Raw genomic sequence first — 17,414 nt, 5'->3', positions numbered from 1 at the left:
GTCACCGCGTTCTTGATGTTCGGAATTTCCGACAACATTTGTGTGACTATGTGTATGCAAGACAAGTTTGAGCCAACATCCGTCGGGAAAAAAACATGGATTTTGTTGTCGGAATGTACGATCGTGTGTACGCGGCATTAGTGTAGTGTGAGTATAGTGTAGTGCAGCGTGAGTATAGTGTAGTGTGTCAGTGTAATGTCAGTATAGTGTGTCAGTATAGGGTGCATATAGTGTGTCAGCATAGTGTCTCCGTATAGTGTGAGTATAGTGTAGTGTCAGTGTAGTCTTAGTGTAGTACAGTGTTTAACAGCATTACATAACAGTGCTGTATACCCCTTTTTATTTGGTTGCTGCGGTGTTTTGGGGTTTTTTTGGTCCCGTGCTTGCCCCATTTTTTTAAATTTGCAAAAACACCAGCCATTTGGGTACCACATGCTTGCAAAGGCATTTAACCTCTCACCACTTAGCCTGTTGGCAAGAGCACCTGAAAGCCACACAAAAGGGACACAATTCTTCTCCTCCTCACTCCTCACCTTTCATTAATACCCCCGCTATATCTCATGACCTCTCAGCAGCCTCCACTGATAGGGATGATGGTATAGCAAAGGGTGTCACAGGTCCTTGCAACACGTCTGCCAGCAACACACCACCAGCTGTAGAGTATAGCAGGCAAATTTCTCTGCCCCAGCTGCTGCATTGAAAAAAATACACTCCCTGCCACCCACGTGTCTAGCGTCTAAATTCCAGGTTGTCCAAATTGTTGGCTTTACAACTCTCGCCTTTCCGTCTGGTGGATTCTGCACCTTCTGTGAATTTGCAGAATGTGCTGTACCACAATGGCAAGTTCCCAGTCAATATTTCTTTACACGTAAGGCCATTCCAGCTCTGTACCATCAAGTGGAAGGCAATGTTTTGGCATCATTGGGTAAGGCAGTCAGCAGCAAGGTCCACCTTACTGCTGACATATGGTCCAGCAAGCATGGTCAGGGACGATATATTTAGTTCACAGCACACTGGGTAACTCTGCTAACAACTAGGAAGGATGCAGGACAGGGCTCAGTGCTGGAGCTTGTTTTGCCGCCATGTCTCTATACAGCTGGTGGTGATGACGTGAGATCTGTCAGCCCTTCCCCCGCCGCCGCCTCATCTATGTACTCCTCTGCTGAATTGTCCTATGAACCACCAGTACCCCCTAAGCGTTCAAGGGGCTATTCAATGAGTCAGGCTAAAAGATGCCATGCAGTGCTTTAGCTGGTCTGTCTAGGGGACACAAACCACACTGGAGCAGAGATTATTTCAGCTCTGCAGGGGCAGGCCCAAAGGTGGTTCACGCCACGTCAGCTGGAGCAAGGAATGGTGGTGTTCGATAGTGCCACAAACTGTTTGCCCTTAGACAGGGAAAGTTGACACATGTGCTATGCCTGGCACATGTCCTCAATTTCATGGTGCAGCATTTCTTAAATAGGTACCCAGGGTTGAAAGATCTGCTAAAGCAGGCCAGAAGAGTCTGAAGCCATTTCAGGTGGTCATACACAGCCAGTGTTCGGTTGGCTGAAATTCAGCGGGAATTCCACCTGCCCATAAACTGCCTGATTTGTGACATGCCCATCAGGTGGAACTCAACTTTGGCAATGCTGCAGCGGCTGCACATACAGCAGAGGGCCGAAAACAAGTACTTGTGTGAGTATGGCACAACTACGCACCGGCTCTGCTTTTTTTCCCCACTGATAAAGGATGCATGCACTGTACTGTCACCATTTAAGAAAGTGACAAGGATGGTGAGCCTTGACAATGCATGCATCAGTGATACTATCTCTTTTGTGTTCCTGCTGGAGCATACTGGGCAGGGCACTCAAGGAGGAGTTCCTTTCCTCTCAAGACCCACTTTATGCAATCACTATTTTTGCGACACCACAGAACACACAAGAGGAGAAGGGAGGAGGAGGGGAATTCTGGCACTTTTGGAGGCATTGAAGCAGAGGAAGACATCCTGCCCTTGCTGAGGGAGCACAGGGTGAAATATCTTGAGGACACATAAAACAGGAGTTTATGTAACCTTTCCAGATTCTGGTAGGTTACGGTCACATGGAAAAGGTAGTTCTGATGCTTCTGTTGGTCAAAGGAGGAGTGGTGGAGAAGGGGGCTGCCTCAATGATGCATTTACATTTTTTTTTAGTCCTCAGCGTCCAGGGCTGTCAGCTTCTACATTCCATTGGCAGCGTCTGCATCATATGGTGGAAGATTATCTAGGAGCGAAAGCAGACATGGGGAGCTTTCCAGTAAACGATCCACTGGGTTACTGGGTCATGAGAATAGACCACTGACCAGAAATTGGCCAGTATGCAATTGAGCTGCTGGCCTACCATGCATTCAGCGTGCTTTCCGAACAGCATTCAGTCCTGCCAGAGGTTTTGTGACAGAAAAAAATAGCATGTCTGTCCACAGACTCTGCTGACTGGCTGACATTTGTCAAAATGAATCAGTCCTGGATTAGCAGCAGCTATCAAGCCCCTGATTCTGATGTCACTGATTAAATGTTTTGGGGATCTGGAATCTCTGAAAGAGTGTCTAGGCTGCCTAGCTTTGTGCGTGTTGATTTTATCTTGAAGTAATTTTTGGGTATAGGTTTCATGGTCACAATTAACACCCAAGAACCAATTTTTCCAGACCTGTTTGACAGGTACATATAATTAATTTCTTTTATGGCAAGGCCAATTCTTGCTTTCATCAAGAGTACTTCTATAGAGTTACAGTGTGAAGGCACCACCAACACCCAAAGTCAAAATTTTCCACACCTGTTTGACAGGTGCACATACTTTCAATTTTTTACAGAAAGGCCAATTCTTGCTTTCATCAAGGGTACCTCTAGCTATTTCGACCAGATGTGCTACCGGCGCAAAACTAAAAATTTACTATTTTGCTGCAATCATGTAAGCCTACACAAAAATGGTAGAGTATCAATATAATATAAAAGTGGATTGCGCTAACTTCTGTGTATGATACCACTGCTGAAATATGCAAAAATAGCATATCTATCCTATGTAGCGTGCTTTTCTGCATCAATTAATATAGTGACAAAATAATATTCCAAAAAACTACCAAAAAATGTTTAACAACCCTGGTGGTATTCCCGAGTCTGGCTCGGGGTGGATTTTCAATACCAAAAGCAGTATCCCCTAGCCAGACTCGGGATGGCATCACAGGATCCTTGTAGATGTTACTTACCTTGTCCCCTGGATCCTGCGATGTCTCCCCGCTGTGATCGGCGAGCCGCCATGTCTCGCTCGATTCACATTGCCGAGCTCCTTTCCCTGCGAGCGTTGTGATGCATGGGGACGGAGTTTGGCGCCAAATTGAAAAAGTAAAACACACAGTACAGATACAGTATATTGTAATCTTACAGATTACAGTACTGTATCAAATAATTACACATCCCCTATTTCCCTAGTGGCTTCTCCAGTGTCCTGCATGCAGTTTTATATTATAAAAACTGTTCTTTCTGCCTGGAAACTGGAGATTGTCCATAGCAACCAAAACTGTCCCTTTACATCAAAAGTGGTTTCAGACCAGCTAGAAAACAGCAATAATAAATTAGAATCACCTGCAGAATTGAGAGATAGTGATTTGTGGGGAAATCCGTCATCAAACACTAAAAGTAACGAAAGCGACAATTCTGCAACTGAGCAAATTTCAGTGTTTTTGATTTGATTACATTATTGAATAATTTTTATTATTATTATATTATTATTTGTTATAATTATTTATAGTTATTTATTATATTATAATTTTTTATTTCGTTTTTCAAACTTTATCATACCTGGGATGTCTACTAGACTCTTGTTTGGACAGATTTAAGTGATTTATTCCTAACAATTACAGGCCTTTAATATAGAACGCCAAATTTCAGTGCAAAATAATGGTACCGCTTTCAGCATCAAAAATCTGAAATAATCATACCGCCAGGGAGGTTAAAGTGCTAGTTAGTGCTAAAAAAATAAAATATGACAAAATATTAAAAAATGTGCAATGTGCCAATATTACTTAGTGACCATCAAATATCACATATCACCATGCATATATACTACATGCTGCAAAAAATGTCCTCAACATATGCATAAACACTACAGCCCACTAGATGTCCTCAGTGTGTGATTACTTCTGTGCAATGACGTTAGGTGCTACCAAAAGCTTTTTAAAGTGCCAGTCAGGGGCGTAACTAGAAATAGCAGGGCCCCATAGCAAAATGTTGTATGGGGCCCCCCTGCAAACAGCCCCCCCCCCACAGCTGCCCTAGTGTCAATGCAGCGTGACCTGTGCCACATACAGCGTGACCTGTGCCCAATACAGCGTGACCTGTGCCCAATACAGCGTGACCTGTGCCCCATACAGACCTGTGCCCAATACAGCCTGGTCTGCCTGTGCCCCATACAGCCCCACCTATGCAGAGGAAGAGGCAAGCTACCCGGATCAGCAGAGAGCGGGATTACCCGCTGTAATAGCTTTCATTTTAATTTCCTGTCTTCCCGGGGCTCATCCTCACATAGCCCCACCTCTTGGCCCGACGCCTTTGATGATGTCACATGTCCCGCATTGGATCGGCGTTCTGTCTATCAAAGGCACCGGGCCAAAAGGTGGAGCTATGTGACGTGAGCCCCGGGAACACTGGAAGTTCTAATGAAAGCTCTTACATCGGGCAATTCAGCTCTCTGCTGATACGGACAGCTCACCTCTTCCTTTCCTCTCTCTTCCCCTGGCTGGGAGACTGTGCCGGCGGTGCTCTTATCCTCACTGGGCCCCACTCGGCTGCGGGCCCCATAGCGCCCACATGGGTCGCTATGGTGGTAGTTACGCCCCTGGTGCCAGTGCTACAAAATATCAAAAAAATATTAATACTAAGCAATGTGCCAATATTACTAACAAAATATCACATATCAACATGCATATGTACTGCATAGTGCAAAAAAATAAATAAATGTCCTTGACATATGCAGAAACACCACAGTACACTGGATGTCTTCAGTGAGTGATCACTTCTGTGCAATGACGTTCCTTTTCAGTATATTGTGCTCCTAATTCACCACTTATCGTGACTTTACTACCACCTCATGCAATGGCCATTCACCAGATGTAATAAGAATAAACACCTTTGCTTCATTAAGGATAACCAATCTGTTTGTGATGGGTCTAATAGCAGTCTTTACAAGCAATGTATTAGTATCTCTTGTATCTCTTATCACTAGTAACACCATGTGGACAGTATATTTTTGACACAATATTAATTGATACAAAAAAGCACGCTACATAGGATAGATATCCTATTTTTGCATATTTCAGCAGTGGTATCATACACAGAAGTTAGCGCAATCCACTTTTATATTATACCTCTAGCTATTCCCTGCTCGCTCTGGCGGTGTGTTCTCGGAGCATTTTTTCTTCCTTTCACTGGTCTGTAAATCAGAGGCAGCTTCGGTGGCAGAATGAGTTTGCCACTAAACCCAAAACCATTCCTTAATGGCCTTATTGGTAAGCCAGTAATGGTGAAACTGAAGTGGGGGTATGGAATACAAGGAATACCTGGGCTCTGTGAATGGCTACGTGAACATGCAGCTCACCAATACAGAAGAGTATATTGATGGGGCATTGTCTGGACATCTTGGAGAAGTTCTCATAAGGTGTAATAAAGTATTGTATATACGAGGAGTAGAAGAGGAGGAAGAAGATGGTGAGATGAGAGAATTAGGAAATTTACAAATTTGTTTTGTATATTTATTTTGAAACTTCTCTTTTGAGGTTATTGTTGGTTATTGTTTTTATACCTTTATAGAGTTAGGGTGTGAAGGCACCACCCAAAGCCCAATTTTCCCACACCTGTTAGTTCTATCCAAGTCTGCGAAAGAGACACCAGACTTTATCTAAAAAAAATTATTAATCTTGGCCTGAGTGTACTATAATTTGGCTTCTTCACATAAGGCTTGCTCATTGTGGTGCAAACATTTGTTATTTCCATCCAAAGTCTGCCAAAGACACACCAGAATTTATCCAAAAAAATCTCTAATCTTTTTCTGAGTGCACTAAATTGTGGCCTCATCATACAGACTGGCTCCCCAAGCCGTTGTTTACAAAATAAAGAAAGCTTGCAGGGAAATTCAATTTAAATGTCATTGTTTTTCTTTATATACGTCAGTTTTGCTGCAGCAGGTTCTATACACGGTACAAACGTGCCACTCTACAGGCAGACTAGGGGAGCCCCCCAGGCATTATATTTAAAGTAATTTTTCATTTTTATTGTTTTACTTTAAGCATCATTAAAATCACTGCTTTAAAAACAATCTTTTTAACAAAAAATGTATGCATTGATACATGTTTCTCATGGCCAATAACTTGCATATAAGCCTTCAAAATGGGCACTTTTGATTTTTCAAGTTCGGGTCCCATAGACTTTATTAGGGTTAGCGGATCGGGTCCCAACTTTCGCGATGTTCGAGAGTTCTGGCGCCAACCGAACTGGGGGGTCTTCGGCCGAACTCTACATATTAATAATCTTTGCTTTTTACCCTGTATTTATTGAGAGATTTTTTGTATAGTGCTGCACTTGTTTTTTCTTTTATGTCTTTGTGTGTGAAGCACTTGTAAGTATCAGCTAGCTGCCCACATACACTCATATTTTAGCTGCGCACACAGTACATTTCTTTATTTTTAATCTTTCAGGAGCTTAAGCCTAGTAATTCAGAGTAAGTGGATGCAACGCCAGTGCACAACATTTATATTTTTTCCTTTGTCACAGCTGGGCACCTTTAGGTAATCAGAACTGAAGGTGGCAGGGGCATGGCGATAGAAAATGAGATTGTCCATAATTCAGGTGGCATGCAGCCATCTATTCTTCCTTTGGGATTGGTAGAGTGTCCAGTCCATAGTGCCCTCTAGTTTTGCTTTTCACAACAGGAGTAATGTAACAGTAACACAGTTGGTGATAAAGGGTCCGACCCTGATGAAAAGGTTCTCTTCTTTCATGAGTGTCTGTAGTAGTATGATCTCAAACTACAATCCTGGTTATTATTGAAGTTAATAAAAGGTCATTTGAGTTTGAGATGATGCTTTCCCCTGTGCCATTTTCCTGTGACAGGAAGGTGTACGAGGCTGTGCAGGTAAGTGCCTACACTTCTTGTACTGGCATCATAGTAATAGAGTCTTTTCAAATCTGGATATACTGACATGCATAAAAATTGTCGTGATATGTAAAAGTCAACTTCCCATTTTAAATGTGTATTTATGTTCTTTTTGTATGTCAGAGGAAGAACCATGTTTATTTTTTTGTAATTCTCTCTTATGTTCCTCTTTTAGGTGTTGGCTGTATCTGATGGAGGTGAGTCACTCCCACTTAATGGATTTCATTAAGTATTAGAAATACAACTGTGGTTGTCATAATACAATATACAGTGGTATAGCCTCAGAAACAGGACCCCATACTATTTCATAACTAATTAAGTATATTGTACCCCAAAAACAAAAATGTAACATGTTTCAGCTATGTGGTTGCTGCTTTTGTTTTAATTTTAAGGTTAACCGCCTCCCGCCCGATGTATAGATAAATGACGGCGGTGTGGGGCAACTCTTGTTCTGCGACAACGTCATATGACGGCACCCAGTATAGCCGCGATTGCGCACCCATCGGGGCACGCAGCACGGTGACCAGGGGCGCCCGTGTCCCTGGGACATGGCACGACCTTGATCTTGGCAAAGAGCCGCAGCCCTGGCTCTTTACCCATGTGATCAGCTGTGTCCAATCACAGCCGATCACATGTAAACAAGGAGATGCCGTTTATCGGGGCTCTCCTCACACTGAGGAGAGCCGATCAGCGGTATCTCCTCAAAGGGGAGACGTGTAAAGGTAATCACGGCACTGATCAGCAGTGCCCTGATTACATCCAGCCCCAACAGTGCCCATCAGTGATGCTACCCTGTGCCCATCAGTGACACCAGTCTGTGCCAATCAGTGACACCAGTCTGTGCTTATCAGTGAGGCCAATCTGTGCCCATCAGTGCTGCCTTTCAGTGCCCATCAGTGAATGCCCATCAGTGCCATCCATCAGTGCATATTAGTTTCTCCCATCAGTGCCACCTCTAATTGCCCATAAGTGGCACCTGTATCACCTATCAGTGCTCATTAGTGCCACCTATCAGTGGAAATCAGTGCCGCCTATCAGTGCTGCCACTGGCTGATGTGCACCACAAGAAGTGCGCAGGGGATGGGGTTCTGGGAGGACATCTATGAACTATCTTTAATCTGTAAACTACTAATTCCACCAACCCCATGGAAATGATGAGAGTAATACATGTTAGTAGACCTGTCCTAGGGTGACAACCATAACTCACTACATAGGTACAATAAGCATAGACACCTATTCAGGAAAAGAAGTGTGTTATTCAGAGGATCACCCGGTGAAAATTAAAAAAAACAGAATAAAGAAAACTAATGCAGCCTTAACATCAAAGGACTGGTAAGCTGCAATATATTACATTTTTGTTTTTTGGGGGGTTTGGATGTGCATAGCGTCCCTGGCAGTTTTCCCGAGTGTGGTTCGGAGTTAAATTTCAGCACCATTAGCAGTAACCTCCGAGCCACACTCGGGATCGCATTGCAGGATCCTGGAAGAGGTTACTTACTTTGTCCCCAGGATCCTGGGATGTCCCACCGCTGTGTCCGCGGGCTCGGTCCTCCGCCCGATGCCTCTCATGAGGGTGGAGCCTGGCGGCAAATTCAAAAAAGTGAAAATTCAGAACATATACAGTACACTGTAATCTTACAGATTACAGTACTGTATGAAATCATTTCACATCCCTTTTGTCCCCAGTGCTTTGTCCAATGCCCTGTATGCAGTTTTATATGATATATACTGTTCTTTTTGCCTGGAAACTGGAGATAGCAACCAAAAAGTGTCCCTTTACGTCAAAAGTTGTTTTAGACCAGCTAGAAAACAGCGATAATAAATTAGAATCACTTGCAGAATTGAGCGATAGTGAATTGTGGAGAAATTTATTTTATTATTAATATATTATTATTTTTTATAATTGTTTATATTTATTTATTATATTATAATTTATGATTTTGTGTTTCAAACTTCATCATACTCGGGATATCTACTAGACTCTTGGTGGACAGATAAAAGTGTGTTATTGCTAAGAATTACAGGCCTACAATAGAAAATGCCAAATTTCTATGCAAAATAATTGTACCGCTTTGAGACGCAAATATCTGAAATAATCATACTGCCAGGGAGGTTAAACATCATGAATGGTTACCATTGTGTAGCAATAACAACTGCAAGAAAGCAGCTTGCTAAGCAGGCCACTACCTAGAAGCTAGGATGTTTATTTTCCCAGTGGCTGGAGAGCCACCAGACCTTTTTAAGCATGATTAGCCTTTGTTTGTCATATGATACTAGAGAAGTAGAACTACTAAATTACCTTTCTGCCTTATCAGTGTTATTTAAAGGAGTCGTGCCAAGCGGAACACATCATTTTAATACCATCTGACAATGATTACCAGTATATCAGGACAAATGATAGAAACATTTTAATTTTATTGATATGCACTGTAGGAAGCTCAAACACAGCATGGCAAAGAGGTACATAACCTGAGAAAAGAGCGTTCATTTTCTCCTAACACTATGGACTGGAATTATATCCATAGATTGAAGTATTTGTAACCATTTGGTTTCTCAGGCCCCTTTCACACTGGGGCGGCGTCGGCGGTAAAACTGCGCTATTTTTAGTGCCGCTTTACCGTCATTTTAGCGTCGGTATTCGGCCGCTAGCTGGGCGGTTTTACCCCCCTGCTAGCTGCTGAAAAAGGGTTAAAACCAATGCAAAGTGCTGCTGCAGGAGCAGTGAAGGAGCAGTGAAGGAGCGGTGTATACCGCTCCAAAGCTGCTAGCAGGACTTTTTTGAGCATCTTTTCACATTGGAGACACAGCAGCGGCTGTTTCAGGGAGCTTTGCAGGCGCTATTTTTAGCGCTGTAGCACCTGCAAAGCGCCCCAGTGTGAAAGGGGTCTTATGCTTTAAATACTTTGGGGTTGATTTACTAAAACTGGAGAGTGCAAAATCTGGTGCAGCTGTGCATGTTAGACAAACAGCTTCTAACTTCAGCTTGTTCAATTAAGCTTTGGCAAAAAAACCTGGAAGCTGATTGGTTTCTATGCAGAGCTGCATCAGATTTGACTCTCCAGTTTTAGTAAATCAACTCCATTGCATTACTGTTGCAGCAAACCTAGAGGAAAATGAAAGTAGGGAGTTCTGTAAAAAGTGAATTCTAGAAAAATGCACTCTCTACTTACAATACACCGTATGATCCACTTTAGACTCCATTCGCATCTATAATTTCTGGAACGCGTGACAAAGAGCATAGAAAAAGCAGTTTTGACTCACGTTTGGTTGCGCGGCAAATCTACTACAAACACGCCCAATTGCTCATGTGTGAACCCAGCCAGAAGCCTACCAGAAGTGTGTTAAAGTTTGCCTAAATAACTATAAAATAAATAATATACTAAATAATAACCATAAAATATGAATTTTTTAAGATTGTTTTCATGTTTAAATTTTAAGATTTGCCATAAAACGCAAATTGGCTTGATGATTCACCTTCCCCCCATGAAGAACATACATTTCCTTTGGTCTCTTGCCACACTGCTCAGCAACTAACAGAGAGAAAATAAAGCCCTGTGTAAGATAGTGTCACACTATTCAGAAATTACACAGAATGGATGCCTTTCTCCTCACTCTATAGGGTTGATTTACTAAAACTGGAGAGTGAAAAATTTGCTGCAGTTCTGCAAAGAAACAAATAAGCTTCCAGGTTTTACTGTCAAAGCTTAATTGAATAAGCTGAAGTTAGACAGCTCTACCAGATTTTGCACTCTCCAGTTTTAGTAAATCAACCCCTATGTGACAGAGCTGGGCCAACTGCCAAGCACCGCATGCTGTCACGGTGCAGGAACCTGACAAAATCCCTCCTCCCCCTACACACACACACCCTCAAAACCTCACCAAATAGTGGGCAAATTTCAACTAACAGTGGAAGGGGTCCTAAAGGGGCATTAAATACCAGGAGTGCATTTCCTACAGAGTGCAGAGTTCCGGGGCAGAGGGAGTTACACACAGACTGAAGAGTTCAGGGGTGTGCTACGTACATAGTGCAGAGTTTAGAGGTGCACTGCATATAGAGTGCAGAGTCCAGGAGTGTGCTGCACACAGGGTGCAGAGTTCAGCCCTCTTTTACAGCTGCTTACCTCTGCATCCCCCTTCCACATCTCACTTTCACCCCACTTCAGCACTGACCTCTATGCAACCCCCCTCCTTAAAACCTCCACCATCTTCCACATGTCTTACTTTTGTTGCTGTATTAAGCTGAAGCACTCGGCCGGGTCTAGTACCTCCCCACACACTGTAGGTGGCTCCGCCTCTCTCACTTGCAGGGAGATCATTCATTGGGGGTGTCAGCATCCGCACTGCGCCCCAGGCACCTGCATCTCCCTTGTCCTCATCCTGTACTCAGTGGGAGCTGCTCAGGAGATCAGATCTGTGGGAGCCGTTGGGAGACAAGATGTCACTAGTAAACACAAAAGCCAGACTTCTGTGTTTACAAGTGGTGAGGAGGGAGAGAGGGCCTGAGTCAATGGTGGTGGAGTTCCACCAAGTTCCAGCTGAAAAAAAGCCCTGTTGTCACGTTAGTGGAAGGGAAGTAAGGCACATGTTCCCTTTTACTCCAAAGTACCATGTATTTTCTTGATCCTGGTGGCTGAACAGAGCAGTGGGGGAGTAAAGGAAAGGTGATTATGTGTGGATGGTGGAGGGAGCATCACAATAAAGGGCTAGAACTTCTATAATCTACTCTAATGCTGACTGTTGGGTAGACAACGGGGAGACATTAGGATATAAAAAAATGAGGGGAACCGTATCACCAAGACTAGAAAACACACAGGCAGCGATAAAAAGCTGACAGAGGTTCTAACCATTCCCTATTATAAATAAAAATATTGTTTTTGTTTCTTCATTTGCGACCATTCCCCCTCATTCCTGACCCCATGAAACAGAAAGTGAGGATGAAATTCCCCAACAGGTACACAAGCAGCAGTAATACCATGGATTTTAACTTTTGCTGATATGTTCAAAACAAAATAAAGTGTTTTCTTGAGTTGGTACTTTACAGATTATCACTATTACAAATAAAGAATACATATAATGACCTCTGGTCCCTTTTATAGCCTAAGGCCAAATTCTTACAGGTAATCTCACAGCAACTTCTCTAAACACAGAAACTATTGTATGTAAAAGTGTCCTTAAACTGTACTGGAGATAAAAACAATAACAAACAGGTTCTCTTATTAGACAGAAGACGTGACTTGTCAAGTCACATATCTTTAGTGTGAGTTTGCGCTGGTTCCGCTCCTTGATTCTGCTACCAAATGTCTATTATACCAGTGTAGGGTGCTTGGAACATTTATTCCTTGATGGTATCATGTTTCCATCATCTTTAATGTGTGTGATGGGTTTCTGGAAGTTTGCTTCCTTAAACAGTCAGAAGAAACTCAAAGGTGAGTGGGCATTCCGTTTTGTGTGATCTATACCAGACTAGTCATGAAGCGTCTCTAAAAGTGCATGTTTTTTCAGCTTTTATTGCAGATGGAGGGGTGAAATACTTACCATGATTCTTCTAGAATGTAATTATTGCTCTGCAAATGTTTTTTTCAGACATATTACTATCTTTGTCTCTATTATAAGTACTGTATGACTACGTGTCAGAGGGACAGTGGCAAAATACATTATACTCCCAAACCTATAAGCCACCATCTTTACTTACCTAGGTGGTTTAAATTGCATATTCAATGTAATTTCTGAACAGGGCTGTCTTTAATATTGATTGGACCCTGGGAAAACATTTTCTTGGGGCCCCCAAGGGGTTATTATTGAGGGCGGAGAAGTGGGGAGGGGGGTTATTGCTGAAGATGGAGAAGCAGGGAGGGGGGTTATTGTTGAGGGTGGAGAGGCGGAGAGGGGGGTTATTGTTGAGGGTGGAGAGGTGGGGAGGGGGGGTTATTGTTAAAGGGGTGGAGAGGCGGAGAGGGGGGTTATTGTTGAGGGTGGAGAGGTGGGGAGGGGGGGTTATTGTTAAAGGGGTGGAGAGGCGGAGAGGGGGGTTATTGTTGAGGGTGGAGAGGGGGGTTATTGTTGAGGGTGGAGAAGCGGGGAGGGGGGTTATATTCGAGGGTGGAGAAGCGGGGAGGGGGGTTATTGCTGGGGTGGAAAAGCAGGAAGGGGGGTTATTGTTGAGGGTGGAGAGGCGGGGAGGGGGATTATTGTTGAGGGTGGAGAGGCGGGGAGGGGGGTTATTGCTGAGGGTGAAGAAGCAGGGAGGGGGGTTATTGTTTAGGATGGAGAAGTGGGGAAGGGGGTTATTGTTTAGGGTGGAGAAGTGGGGAAGGGGGTTATTGTTGAGGGTTGAGAGGTGGAGAGGGGGGTTATTGTTGAGGGTTGACAGGCGGGGAGAGGGGTTATTGTTGAGGGTGGAGAGGCGGGGAGGGAGGTTATTGCTGAGGGTGGAGAGGCAGGGAGGGGGGTTATTATTGAGGGTGGAGAAGCAGGGAGTTGGGTTATTGTTTAGGGTGGAGAAGCGGGTAGGGGGGTTATTGTTGAGGGTGGGGAGGTGGGTTATTGCTGAGGGTGGAGAGGCGGGGAGGGGTTATTGTTGAGGGTGGAGAAGCGGAAAGGGGGGTTATTGCTGAGGGTGGAGAAGCGGGGAGGGGGGTTATTGCTGAGGGTGGAGAAGCGGGGAGGGGTTATTGTTGAGGGTGGAGAAGCGGAGAGGGGGGTTATTGTTGTGGGTGGAGAGGCGGGGAGGGGTTATTGTTGAGGGTGGAGATGCAGAGAGGGGGGTTATTGCTGAGGGTGGAGAAGCGGGGAGGGGTTATTGTTGAGGGTGGAGAAGCGGAGAGGGGGGTTATTGTTGAGGTTGGAGAACCGGGGAAGGGGGTTATTATTGAGGGTGGAGAAGCAGGGAGGGGGTTATTGTTGAGCCCACAGCTGTCAATCACTGCCCTGCACTACAACACCAGGCAGCCCTGCCCTCCCCCCTCCAAGAAGTTCTGCAGCAGCAGCCAATCACTGCCCTGCACTACAACACACAGCAGCCCTGCACTCCCCCAAGAAGTTCTGCAGCAGCTGAGACTCCCTGAAAAGTTATCAGAACAGCACACAGTGTCTCTGGGGGAGACAATATACTCACTGTGCAGAGCGATGTAATCCGGCAGCCCGCAGAGGAGGGATGGGAGGGGAGTAATGCAGCATGTCGCTGGGGAAGAGACTCAGTCCACTCAAACTGAGATAAGGGGAAGGAGCGGGCCAGCAGAAGAGAGCTGCGGGGACGTGACTTCTCTTAAGCTGTGCCGAGCTGGATGGAAAGGAGGAGAAAACGAATGCACTTGACTTATATGCGTTTGGGGCCCTCCAACAAGGAATGGGCCCTGGGCAGATGCCCCATTTGCCTTGCATTAAAGACGGCCCTGTTTCCGAACCCAGAGCCTGGATTAGTAATTTATCGATTAGTAATTTAGTTGAGTTCAGTGATGGCATGGCCTCTCTGCTTATGGCTCCCTTGTTTTGAATAGAGTAGCTGATCATCTTCCTTAGTGCTGAATTACTAAAAACAACTGTGCTCTGCGTAATTACACATTTTGAGGCTGATGGAATGTGCCAGTGCAGCAGAAGGATTATTATCTTCTTAATTATTAGCTGGTTTTAAGACCTTTAATGCCCAAATAGGAGCCAAGGATTGCAATGTGTGTGTAAAACATTTTGTAGGGAATTTTTATCCATGAAGGTATAGTAGTCCTTTACCACACCTTCGCAGTCTCCTGGAAGTCTAGAAGATGCAATCTGTTAATGTTTCTGTACAATGACACAAAAAACAGCCATCTACAGTTTGTATTTTGGAGGGTATTTTATATCAGTAGTTACTAGTAGTTATTTTGTTACTGTTTAGAGCAGGGTTTCTCACCAAGGGTTGCATAAATCCTTAGAAGCCAAAAACATATTACAAGGGTTCCTCCATGCTAAATAGGTTCAGAAAGGCTGGTTTAGTAGTTGGTCTACTTCTAAACTATAGCTAATATTAAAGTAGACCTAAAATAGTAATATAAAGTTTGACTAGCTAACAGAGATTAGTTAGCATATTTTAATGTAGTAAAACAATAAAAAAAAAGTGTTAGTATATAATTTTCAATTAGAAGCAGCAGAGCTCTTCCACATGTGGCAGTATTTAGGGAACCTCAACTTTTCCACCCTTTAGGGTGCATAGGATGCATATCCTTTCCACTCTTGTCTCTCATCATTGGATTACTCCAATGGTGTTACCAGTCGTCTGGGTCTAGAAGCAGGAAGGACTGCCCAGTGATTGCTTTAGCCTCCACAAATTTGAAGGCCTTCATGTAGACTTGAAATGAATCAAATGTTTGAAGAATAATGGTTAGGGTCAATGGTACCTGTTTGGTTATTAACATAGCTTTCCACTCTTTACCACTGTTAGGATGTGAATCACACCTAGAACGTGAACTGATTCACAATAATGCTTGCAGCAAAACACATTGGTCTTCCTCAGAATTTCCCTGAATAAGCAATAATTTGTGTTGTAGATTTAATTGGTCTGTGGTTTTGTAATAGAACTCATAGGAGTCTCAATCACAGTGTTACAATTTTGTTATACCATAAATGGCTGTAAGTACTTTCACTAAAACTGAAAAAGAGCCCCATGTAGTTTAGTGGAAACCTTTGAACTATATGCACATGAAACACAGATATAACTGAGTTTATCTAATGTATCTTCCTTTTTGTTTACAGAGTTAAACAATGCTGATTTAGATGGACGAGGCAGTGACCAAAGCCTGAACAGCTTGCCCAGTGTCCGAACGGCTAGATTTGCATCTGACCAATCAGTTGCTAGTTGGGCAGTATCGTTTGAGAGGCTACTTCAAGATCCTGTTGGGATTGAGTATTTTACGGTATGAAAACATACACAACAATGTTTTATAAAATGGAAGACAATTTTGTATGTAGAAAGGGAAATGTACTAAATCTGGGGCAGCTGTGCACAGTAACCAATCAGCATCTAGATTCATGAGGTTTAGTCAAAGTTCACCTTTCGTAACATGTTACAACCATATTAAGGATGTAACATGTTACTGTAGCACTCGCCCCTGCACCCCTCTGATCCCCCTGTTGTGACAGCAAGCAATGGATCTTCTCCCCCTGCTCACTGTCACAATTTACAGAGTTCTGTGAATGTGAAAACTACAAGTACAGACAGCCTTTGTGGCTGTTGTCTTGTAGTTCTCAATGAACTACCAGGGCACTTTTTTTCATTCTAGTAGTTCATTGAGTCTTCCTGTCAATGTGAAACTGCCTTCATGTACCATGTACAGGCACCCGAGATGGGTGGAATGCTTTCCATATTAGTAAAAGTAGTATATTTCCTTCAAAATGTCATGAAAAATATGAAGAACATCTCATACTTTTTTGATTCTAGATACTGGAAATAGACCTGGCATGTGTTTTTTTTTGTATGACATTGGATGAAAAATCCTAAAAGAATATTTAAAAACAATATTTAGGTACAGACGTAAAATCAACTTCTAACAATAAAAGGCTTTACTTTATTTCCTAACTCACATTAATTGGATACAATGTTATTGTTCACTGGTTAATGTTAGCAACTAAAGAGCTAAACTAAAGAAATATAAGAGCTACATTATGTAAAAGTTCTCTAAACTTTCCTGACTATGGTTTTATCTTATTAAAGGGTGCTATAAGCTCTGTGAATTTAACACCACACTAGGCACAGCTCTTTCTCAAAGAATTCTTTTAGAAAGCACTGTCCCCATTGAAAAATATGTCAGAATAAATTCCTACTGGCTATTTTATTAAAGGAAGAATATTATTTTGCATCTTGGTGTGCAGCATTCCTATTGCTGCTACAGTTGATTGCTTTGGTGAGAATGAGCTGAGCCAGAACCAAAGATGTGATTGTGGAGTGTGGGGCATGATTTCGACTGGAGCAGCATGTGAAATATACAAAATTAAAGTGGTTGTAAACCCTTACAGACCACTTTTGCCTACAGGTAAGCCTAGATTAAGGCATACCTGTAGGTGCAAGAAATATCTCCTAAACCTACATGGTTTAGGAGATATTTGCAAACGACAGGCGCCGAAGTCACTCCGGGAGATATGGCGGCGATGGAGGAGGGGAACGAGGTCCGCTTCGGGGGCTTCGATCTCAGGTAAGTAGTTTATAATAAGCTAGTATGCTATGCATACTAGCTCATTATGCCTTTGTCTTGCAGGGTGTTTATTTTATTTTTTTTCCAG

General features: G+C 43.3%; 1 protein-coding gene and 1 pseudogene across 2 annotated transcripts in view; both read left to right on the top strand.

Annotated features, from left to right (window-relative positions):
- RGS14 (regulator of G protein signaling 14) overlaps positions 1 to 17,414 on the top strand; it is a 160,597-nt gene that overhangs the window by 41,980 nt on the left and 101,203 nt on the right. For both annotated transcript variants that reach the window (XM_073620523.1, XM_073620524.1), the window contains 2 exons: positions 7,342 to 7,363; positions 15,891 to 16,051. In XM_073620523.1, the coding sequence (XP_073476624.1) occupies positions 7,342 to 7,363; positions 15,891 to 16,051 (183 nt within the window). The remainder of the gene's footprint in view (positions 1 to 7,341; positions 7,364 to 15,890; positions 16,052 to 17,414) is intronic.
- LOC141131147 (small nuclear ribonucleoprotein F pseudogene) lies at positions 4,613 to 5,775 on the top strand (annotated as a pseudogene).

This window comes from Aquarana catesbeiana, linkage group LG03, assembly GCF_042186555.1.
Source record: "Aquarana catesbeiana isolate 2022-GZ linkage group LG03, ASM4218655v1, whole genome shotgun sequence".
Classification (NCBI taxonomy): domain Eukaryota; kingdom Metazoa; phylum Chordata; class Amphibia; order Anura; family Ranidae; genus Aquarana; species Aquarana catesbeiana.
Note: the sequence above shows the minus strand (reverse complement) of the source record. Positions and strands in the feature narration are given on the sequence as shown.